This window comes from Daktulosphaira vitifoliae, unplaced genomic scaffold, assembly GCF_025091365.1.
Source record: "Daktulosphaira vitifoliae isolate Bord-2020 unplaced genomic scaffold, ASM2509136v1 Scaffold_1, whole genome shotgun sequence".
Lineage (NCBI taxonomy): Eukaryota > Metazoa > Arthropoda > Insecta > Hemiptera > Phylloxeridae > Daktulosphaira > Daktulosphaira vitifoliae.
This window is the reverse complement of record NW_026099572.1, coordinates 79,155,537-79,166,305: the sequence shown is the minus strand read 5'-3', so window position 1 is coordinate 79,166,305 and position 10,769 is coordinate 79,155,537. Positions and strand designations below refer to the sequence as shown.

General features: G+C 26.7%; 2 protein-coding genes across 5 annotated transcripts in view; one reads left to right on the top strand and one right to left on the bottom strand.

Annotated features, from left to right (window-relative positions):
• Positions 1 to 4,270: 4,270 nt before the first annotated feature.
• LOC126895665 (uncharacterized) lies at positions 4,271 to 6,679 on the bottom strand. The gene has a single exon (XM_050667810.1). The coding sequence runs from the start codon at positions 6,677 to 6,679 to the stop codon at positions 4,271 to 4,273; it is 2,409 nt and encodes an 802-aa protein (XP_050523767.1).
• Positions 6,680 to 9,487: 2,808 nt separating this feature from the next.
• The window catches only part of LOC126895371 (neuropeptide CCHamide-1 receptor-like), a 39,900-nt gene continuing 38,618 nt past the window's right edge, over positions 9,488 to 10,769 (top strand). For 2 of the 4 annotated variants that reach the window (XM_050667176.1, XM_050667175.1), the window contains exon 1: positions 9,491 to 9,728. The gene's annotated coding sequence lies outside the window, so the exon portion shown is untranslated. Of the gene's footprint in view, positions 9,729 to 10,769 lie in introns of all 4 variants that reach the window. The other 2 variants (XM_050667173.1, XM_050667174.1) reach the window with 2 other exon arrangements.

Genomic DNA, 10,769 nt, shown 5'->3' with positions numbered 1-10,769 from the left:
TATAGATTATATTTAGACGTATTTTTATTTAATAAAAAAAAAAATTTTGTATGATAAAAAATATACTTTGAGAAATAAGAGCATGTATTTTATACCTGACAATTTATTAGAAAAAAAACAAGTGGTTGATCAGTAGACCATTTGACGTTATAAATTATTATTCACTTACGTTAACACTTTATTAAATAACAAAAATGTCATATTTTTGTGAATAATGTCGAAATGAAAACGCGTTTCTTTAAGTGACATCTCATTAATTTTGTATGTATAAATTATAAAAATAATTTTTTGTAAAATTCAAATACATCGTTTTACTTAATACTCTAATCATAAGAATAAAATTTTTAAGAAGTGTAGGACTTTTTTAAACTCATTTAATAGCCTAAGTGAACCACTTATAATACTTTGAATTCGTGAACATTTTAGTCAGTTGATATTGTTCAAATCAAATCCTTCGATACACCTTCAAGTTATTTAAGTTAATGATTTTCTGTAAGGAAAAATCTGATATTATTATTTCAAATTGATAAAAGACTAAGTATAAACATGATAATTTGCTCTCATTATCAATATTAATTAATTTATTTTTGACACATATACTTAAGTTAAGATAAATTTTCTATTAACTATAAGTTTATTTTTTCTTAAAATATTATGCTAGTTGTACTAACTCAACTTTTTTGTTAATATTATAACATAACTAGGCCTGTAAATTTAATGCATTTACATTCTTGTTTTGCTACGCCGTACAAGAAAATGGGTATAATTAAAAAATTGTTCGAACTTTGTCTATAAATACAATATAGTACTAGAAATATTTATTACCTATAGTTTGAAATATAATTCAAATTTAAATATAACATTAAAATTTATTATAATACAATATAATATAATAGGCGCCTTACATTTGGGTGTGTCAAAATGATAAGAAATAATTTTTGCACATGATGTATTTTGCTACATGGTTTTATTACATTAAATAGAGACACCAATTATATGACTGACCTAGGAAGCCAATGCAGTTAGTACAGCACTGATTGCATATTAATCAGGCATGAAAAAATTATATTTGAAAAATTATAGTGCTAATTTTATATAGATTAATATTTATCCAATTAAATTATGCAATTATACTTATTGTAATAACAAAAAAGAAAATATAGCATAATACAGAGCTTATAAATAAATCCGATGTATTAGTGATATCTAAATAAACGCTACATTTCAAAGTCGCAAATTATCTGGGGTATGTAAAAAAATATAAAAAACTCCATTCAGTGTATACTCTAAAAACTTTGAATTTCGTCTCAAAATGAAAAGGTCTAACTCGAGATTTAAACTCTAGAGAAAAAACTGTCTACTATGATACGTTACTAAAAATATATGTTAGTTTAATTTTACATAGAAACATAACAGGACATAAAAATGCACAAAATTTAAGAAGTCATATAAGTCACAGACATATTGATGAGTTAACTAGGAATACGGAATAATATGTGATATTAGCACGACCTTGAAAAATTTGATATTGAATGTGTTACCATGAGATTTTATTCGTAATACAAAATATATCGTCATTTACAGTGCAACTGTGTGTACTTCAAAATTTTATAAAATGAGATATATGTTACTAATGATAATGTGTTTCCGAATATTTTTTCTCATACAGAGTGATCCATTTACGAACTAACCAACTCACTCAATTACACGCAAAGTAATTGCAATATTGAAAAAAATATTTTTAATTTTTTTTAGTTATAATAATTAATAGCTATCTTTATAAGGCATAATAAATTTATTGTAAAAGTAAATAATAACTGATAAATGAAAAATATAGGAAACTAAAAAATACCGAAAATAATTTTCTAAAGTTAATTAATAATATCTCTCAATTTACTCTCGCTTATTTCAAATTTAATGTAGATTTTTAAAGTCATCTTAATCTAAGAGTACAAAGAAGGCAACAATTGTACTATAACATTTTTTATGAAACATATGAAAATATGTTTTTTAAGTCACTAATTTTTTCCATTGTATGTTTGGGTAGATTTAGTAATATAAAATGTTATAAATAATAAATATGGGTGTAGATGTAAAAAAATGTATTATATATTAAAGACAAACTGTATACTACGGTTGAGACTTGACCGTTATCCTCAATACTTAATAGAACTATTTTTATTTCTTCAAAAATAATAATATATTTAATTTTAATGATTAAAGTATAATTTTTCATTATGCATTAAACTAAAATTGTAAAAATTTTTATAAAATTGTTAAATAATTTTATAATTTCTAGGGCATAATTTTCAAAACATTTTTAGAAATTGAGTTGTAAAAAAATTTTAACGTACGAAGATAATATCTTTCATGCCCTTCCTGTACTTCTTATTAGATTTTTTATTAATCTTCAACAATAATCATATCAAAATTTAGGATTTTGTTTCTAATATATTCTATCAAAATTTCATGAGGATCTTAATTTTAAAATAAATTATAGCAGTTTAAAATGCAAAAAAATAATATTGAAAATGTCATTTATCATAGTATCGTAATTTTGAGAATAATTTTTATACATTTCTAAAATTAAGGTTTTTTCCAAATTTCGGTCATTATTAAAATCAGTCTAGTGAGAGTTAAAGACTTTCATGGAAAAATAAAAATAAAATACACACCATCACAAAACCAACAGCTTAAAAAGAATTTTTTTTTTTTTTTCAACATTTTAAAATAGTCGTATATAGCACTTATTTTACAAAAAAACAATATGATGAATCAATTACAATTTTAGGATATATACTGATTGAGTTACAAGCATTTTAATACATAAAGAGAATATGTAGTGAGGGAAGTGCAGCTCATATTGGTATATACTCTGCCCACGTTGTATACACGCTCTATGTGTTAAAATGCCTGTAACTCAATAAATACTTGTCCTAAAATTGATGAATAAAAAAAGTTTTATATTTTTCAAAATTTTGAAAAAGTCATTTATTTGCAGGTTAATACAGTCCGTACTGGTGTACATGTATTGAGCCCTTAACTACATATATTAACATATATACTCAATTCAAATGAACAATTTTATACAATCTTTTTAAGTTACAAACCATACAATTTTCTGAATGTGTAAAACCAAAACAATAAAACATTTTGTTTAATGGCCATAAATTATTAAAAATTAAATAAAAAGGTGTGCGTTTAAATTTTTAATATTTTAACTATTTTTATTATCATTTTTTTAGTGAAGTACGTAAATTATACATATAATTTAAGTANTAATAAAAAAAAAAAATGTTTAAATTATTATTATTCTGCAAGTAATTGAGTGGGTTATGATAAAAAAATCACCCTGTATAATGTGTAAACAAAATTAATGTTGTATAAGTATAATAATTTTGAGTACGATAAAGAAATCTTTATAATTTTCTTTAATGTCAACTATAATTTTTGTATAATTTAATTTAAAAATATTCATGACCTTATTTTAATATGTATAAATTTTAAAAGAGTAAAGATATAATGGTATTTATATGTTTATCATCACATGAGATTAAGACAAAACGACTTTAAATATTTTAAATAAATTTAGTTATAAATGAGCATTTAAATAGACTGTGATTAAATATAAGAGTTATACCTCTCATTAATTATTATCTGATACGAGCATCCGATTAATTTAATTTATAGTAATTAATATAAGTAAAATAAAAGGTTGTATATTGAGCAAATTGGGATGTTAGAGGATTTGATCAATTGGTGAGCATCGAGGATCTATCGAAGTTGTAGATTCCGGGGGCTTAGAACAAGTAGTTATAAATGAAACAATTAAAGTTACTTTTTATATAGGTGATCTAAACAAGCTGACTGGTAAATCCCTGCAAAATAGAAAGAGAAGAGGTGTGGCCATTTCATGAATACCATGTAATGTGATTATGTAATTAATGTACAAACTAGTCAGTGATAATTAAATATAGTTTAAAAATTAATATAAGTATTTGATCTATTGCTTTATCATTTATGTCATATGTATTCATATTTTCGTGTTTTTAGGAAATAGAAATTATAATAAAATAATGTTATTCAGTATTTTTTATATTACAGGTAATTTAATTTAAATAAATAAAATAGTAACTTTAAAGCTCTTATATAAAAATGTTTAACTTTTCCGAAATTTCTCAAAAATATTTCCAGTATTAACTTTTCGAAAATTATACATTATTAGGTTTTCAATATGCAAAAAGTGTTTTTTGGAAATGTGATGACCTTCTCAGCTTTGCATCGGAGCTAANGAAAACGCGTACTTATAAGTTCGAAACCGCGCCAAAATGCACATCAAATCGTCCTGTATCACCGGTCCTTTTAACAAAATATCATTTAAGCTTTTACCATTAGTGGTTATGCAGGATGCATCAAACACGATACGTGTTTTTGTTGTGCATTTATCGTCTCGCAATATAGCATGGTGAGGCATAAAATAGGAATTCTTTTCTTCAATTTTATCCTGATCAGAACTAATTATGGACATATGATTTAACTGCTCATATTCATTCATAAATTCCACGTACCTCTTTTTTAAGTCTGCATTGTTAGTTAGACGTTTTTCAGTCGACAAAAAACGACGAAAAGCCGTTCCTCGGGAGCAACCTAGCTGAATGCTTTTTTCTCGGAAAGGCAATTCAATTATGAAACGACCGTCCGCTTCATTTCTTCTTACTGTCCGATTAAAATGATCAACACATAATTTTTCTTCTTCGCTTAACGATCTTTTATCACCTATTTCTTCGATTTCCCAAAATTTGGTTAATTGCTTGTCTATTTTATCCTCGATTGATAACGACTGAGCAAAAAATGAATTTGTAATTGGTGTAGATAATTTGCATAATGATCCCGCTACTATCCACCCAAGTTCAGTTTCTTGATAAATAATACTGCTATTATTAGTGGTGTATTTACCGGGTAACAATATTTCATAGAAACATGCAGCTCCAATTAAAATATCTATTTTGCCAGGCACAGCATATGATGGATCAGCAAGTTTAATATTGTCTGGCAATTCTTCCTGGATCACATTAATGTTTTCACTTGGAAGTAAAGTGGTTATTTTTGGCAAAGTTAATAACTCAATTGTTTTATTGTAACTGGTGCAGTTAGCCTCTATAGTGGCTACTATTGAATATTGAGACTGTGTGATTGATTTATTTACACCCTCTATGGTTACCTTGACTTTGCGCTTAGATAGACCCAAACCGTTCGCTAAATCAGTTGTAATAAAATTACTTTGCGACCCTGAGTCTAATAACGCTCGCACGTACCATGTTTTGTTTGCTCTATCTTTTATCTTTACAATAGCTGTAGATAATAATACTTGATTTTCGTAACGACCTGACGAGTGCAATGCAGTAGCAGAATTATGAACTGTTTCCTTATCTTGGTGTAGTAATGTATTGTGTTTATCATTGCATATACGGCAACCTTTCGCTTTACACGGACTCGTATGCCGTGTTAAACAGTTTTCACATAAATTTAATTTGATTGTTTGCTCTTTTCGTTCGTTCGCCGATAACGACAAAAATTTAGTACATCTGTATATCGGATGACCTTCATTACACACGTAACATTTAAATTTCGTTGTCGCTACGTGCATAACTGTTTTATTTTGCCATTTTTTTTCTTGCGCCTTTCCTTTTCCATAATTTTCGTAGGATCTTTTCTCAGACTTGTCATTTGAACTGCACGAACTTTCTACAGCCTCAAGTATTTTAAATCTAGTTTCCAAGAAATCCATTAATGTTGATACGGAGGGTACCACTGTTTTCGGCGCCTCAGTTTCCCACTCCTTTAAAGTTTTTTGATCTAACTTAGACGTTATCAAATGCACGAGTAAAGAACCCCAAGCTTTAGGGTCTTGCCCGAGGGTCTCTAAAGCATTCATGTTATTAATAATTTTATCTATTAAACATCTTAATTTAGACGAAGATTCTTTCGTTATTGGTTGAATGTCATACAGCGCCTTCGTATGGGCTTGAACGAGCATTTTTTTATTGTTATATCTATTTATTAAGGCTGACCACGCATAGTCGTAATTGACCTCAGTTAATTCGACTGATTTCACCACATTAGCTGCTATACCGTTTAATGACGATTTTAAATAAAAGAATTTTTGTACTTTTGAAAGAGCTGAATTTGAATGTATAAGCGCTATGTACATGTCATGGAACGCTGCCCATTCTGAGTACTCGCCCGAAAATTGTGGTAAATTTATCGGAGCTAGTTTTGCAAACGAATAAATTCCATTGTTGTTGCCGTTTGAAACACCCGATAAGTTACTCGGACTAGAACTATTTAGATTGATATCAGAAACTCTAATCTCCATATTATCCGTAGTTACATTTTTATTTAGCTTATTAATAATATTTCTGCACTCAGCTATCGTCTCATAATACAGATCTTCGAAATCAGAACGATATTTTTCGTTATCCTCTTCTGGGAGTGCAATTTCTATCTCTAATTGAATCTTGTTAAATTCACACAATACTCCTTCAGCTCTCTCTACTCTCACCGACAGCTGATTAGCGTCTAAACTCTCCGGTGTTGTTTTGAGTATATTTAACGTTCTTGTGAGCTGACCTTTAAGTGCTCCACGCGCTGCCTTTAGCGAAACAATGTTATCAGCCATTGCGTTTGTTATACGCCTCTCTTCGGACGGGAAATTTTTTTTAACTCCAGTTAAATTTAGCACTTAAATAATTTAACACTATACACTATACGTAAACGATTATATTTTACTAAGTACGATCCGGGCCGATTGGACCATGTTCTTGGTTTGAATGGACTGTATAATATACGTTTTTTTTTATTAATAATAGTATTTGTTTATTAATTATAATTATATTTTAAGATAACAACGCTATACTATAAAACATAAAACACTACGTATCGCACTGACCATAACGACGGATTGCAGTGAACTAACTACTGCTAACGGCGATAGAGCCAAGCAGCGCAATCACAAAGATAACAAACAACAAAAAAAAAATACATTAATATCGGCCAGAACAATTATATTATTTAAATTATAATTAAAATTCATACATTAGTTTTATTTATTTTTATTTAATCAAAATCTACTACATCATTAGTCAGTTGTATCTTTTTCTGACTTTTGCAATAATAGTTTTATTAGACGTGAGATACTGACAGTAAATAATATCTATGACATGTCAGCAGTTGACATATTGACGCCCGAAGAAATAGACCGGTAGTAAGCCGCTATGTTTATGTGTTATACGATTAAATTATATAGGTTTAGACGTTAAGAAAATAATGCCTGAGGTTTTAGTCCCAACTCGTTCTATTTTATAACCGAACTGTGTTTTGGTGTTTGTTAATGTTGAAGATAGTACTGGCGTTATTTTGCGAGTTAACAGATTATTGGTTTTTAATAAAACTATATTTCCAAAATGAGATATGTAGAAATATTTTTATTTAATAGATCAAATATCATGTAATAAGAGAAAATTATTTTTGATTTAATTAAACTGCAATTACTAATCTTGTTGTCTGACGAATAAAAAAGTATAAATTTCTGTAAAAATATTAATTCTAATTAATGGCTTAATATTAAATTAAATTAATAGATCAACATTATATTAAGTTACCTAATATAAATTAAAGGTTTCTGTTTCACATATTTTATTTTCACTATAAAATTTCAAACGTATTTTTTACATATGTTGGAACAGAGTAATGATTACTTGACATTGTTATTCACACGTATAAATGATAAAAATATTATAATGCTGACACTAAAAAGTTAAAATATTACAATTTATACAAAGCTGACCTTTTATTTTGTTTGACACGATCGCACAAAAAGTGAATTAAAAATATTTTAGACAAGATTTAGTTACAAAACAATTATATCTACAGAAACAATGCGTAGGCTTTGTCTGACCACTTAAGTACAGTAGAATTTTAATAATAACAATTTATTATAAGTCTTTAAACTTTAACGTAGTATAAGAAACAAAATTTTGATCATTTATAAAATTATAAATAAAACCCAAAAACGGGTTTTGATATACTTGTTTTATCACATCCTACATAAATTTTAATTTAATTTTTAGTTAATTGATTTAGGTCTATAAAGAACGTTATTTACGATTATTATTCAAAGAAATATTAAGTAGCCTGCAGCGTAAATTAAAATGGTATGTACGATTAATTTATTTAATAATAAATTATTAAATGCGTTTTATAAAATAGATACTTATTACGTTGTTATAGTGAGTGATACAAAATTAAACTCCGTTTTTGTTACAATCTTAAAACGATTAAAGAAACATTATTCATTTCAATTAAACTTCGTTATGTATATTAAATTTATAATTAGTTACGAGTAATGGAAAAAATGTATATAACTTTAGATACTCAATAAAATTAAAATGATTTCATCTTTATTAAGTTATTTTGTCAATTAAATTTAAATAAACTAAATAATTCTTGTTGAAATATTACATGATTTACATGATTACAACTTAATAAGATTATGTTTTAGGCTTTATTAAAGTATATGGCACTCAGCCATTTAATAATTTTGGAGCCAATTGTAAATTGGGTATTTAAATTTAACTATTACTTTTGTACTATGTCAGATCTTCTTCTTCTTTTCCCTCTCCTTAATTTTAACTACTTGGGGTTGGCCATCTGTAATTAAACTCCTACTTGATACGATACACAACAGTAGTCCTCTTATCACACCCACCCAATCGCATTTTCCGTGTTCCCCTTCCTCTTTTTTCTTCGTCGTACATTTCTGTAACTGTTCTTTCAGCTTCCGATATCTCCTACCTCATATTATGATCAAACATCGTATTATAAAAATGAAATTATTACAAAGAAGTTTACTTGCTTAGTGTTATAAACCAAATTGAGATGTACTTTTGATAATTTTATGAATATATAAATTTTAATACTTTAAAATAAAATAATATAAAATTGATCGACATTTTATTTAGATCATTCTCCGTTTAATAGTAAAATTATAATAATAGGTTCCTATTTAATTTTCGAAAGTAACCCCCCCCCCAAATCTACCCTTAGAAATATTTTTTTCTTGCAATGAACTTTATATTTACAACGGTTAAAAAAAATTAAATTTTGACCTAAAAATCTTTTGAAAAAATCATTATATAACGAAAAAATTGGGGGTACTATACTTAATATATCACACTATATATGTATGTATGTTTTTTTGTCAAAATAAAACTTTCAAAGTGTGATTAAATGTTTGAGATTGTAATTTGTTATTAATAATTTATCTGTTTATTTATACATTGGTACTTATCATGGTCATTGAGTCTAAATTTTAATTCGACAGACCGCAATAATATTTTTTAGAGTAATTGAGCACACCAGAGGAGGAAGTTTTAAATTGCAGGGTTCAAGTTTCTCGCCTAAAACGTTTGGAGCGTTCTGGTCAGTTGTCTGTTACAAGTGTACACGCGGTAGTTACTAACCTTGGTGGTTACATTCAGTTACCCGCGGTACCGAGTTCAGTAATACAGCGTAGTGATGACAAGTAGTGTTAAATATGTAAATGATACCTAGTTGATTTTCCGGCTAAAATGTACAGGATATTCATTTTTATGTTCTTTTGATAGTTCAGTATATTAACAGTGATTGTAACACACAACATTTTATTGAAAAAATACATTGTGAACAATGTAAGTATCAACTTATAAAATATTAATAAGTTAAAATTTCATTTATTGAGAAAAAAAGTCAATTATGTTAATAATTATTATATATAACTATATTAATTATTAATATCAGTAAAATTTTTCAACTTAAGACATCAAGATCCTTGATTTTTATAAGAAACAACGATGTCCTTTGTCTAGCACCTTAAGGGAACGAATTATCATTAGTATCAATGTCATGATCACTGATCATTATTTTCAAAGTTTAACCGTAATAACTCAAAGGTCACGAAATTATACGTCTAATACATATAATTTATGTACAAAAATAAATTCTTTTCGTTGCTTATTTATCTTCATTTTTTCAAGTCTTTTCTTTTTATCGTTTATAATTTGAATTTACTCAATGAAAACTGAGTCAACTTTTTCTTAATCAACAAAAAAGCGATACCACTAAAAATTCTGTATTGTAAAAATAAAAATTAAATTATAATAAAAATTAAAAACTGCTATTTATATAGAAATATTAACATGACGCTTTTAAAACTGGAGACATGAAATCAACTTGTAAATGAAAGGGTCAATAGAGATAAACTGTCATGTTCAAAATATATATTTCTTACACAAAACTTATTTGTATATTTAACACATTTTAGCAAAATATTACAATGATAATTAATTTTGCTTTATCACTTTTAACAGTAGTATTTAAAAATTTAAGTAATTAAAAAAAATTATATGCTAATAAACAAAAAAAACTTCACAAAATAAGCTTGAACCGGAAATGTTGTAAAAATGTTAGTTCAGAGCACATCTTTAAAAAATGCAAAAATAAAATTCTCCAAAAATATAGAAAAAAAATATGTGTTCCACAAGGTTGGACACTAACCCGTTAAAAAGTTACAAGTTAGGATTATAAGTTAAGTTAGTTTTCAGTAATTGTGGTGTATAGACTATTTAGTGTTATACTGAAATGAAATTTTGTGTTACATGAAATGTATATTAATGAAAAAAAAATGTATAAATTATGCCCTATGAATATATTGTCTATGTCTTGCACAAAAA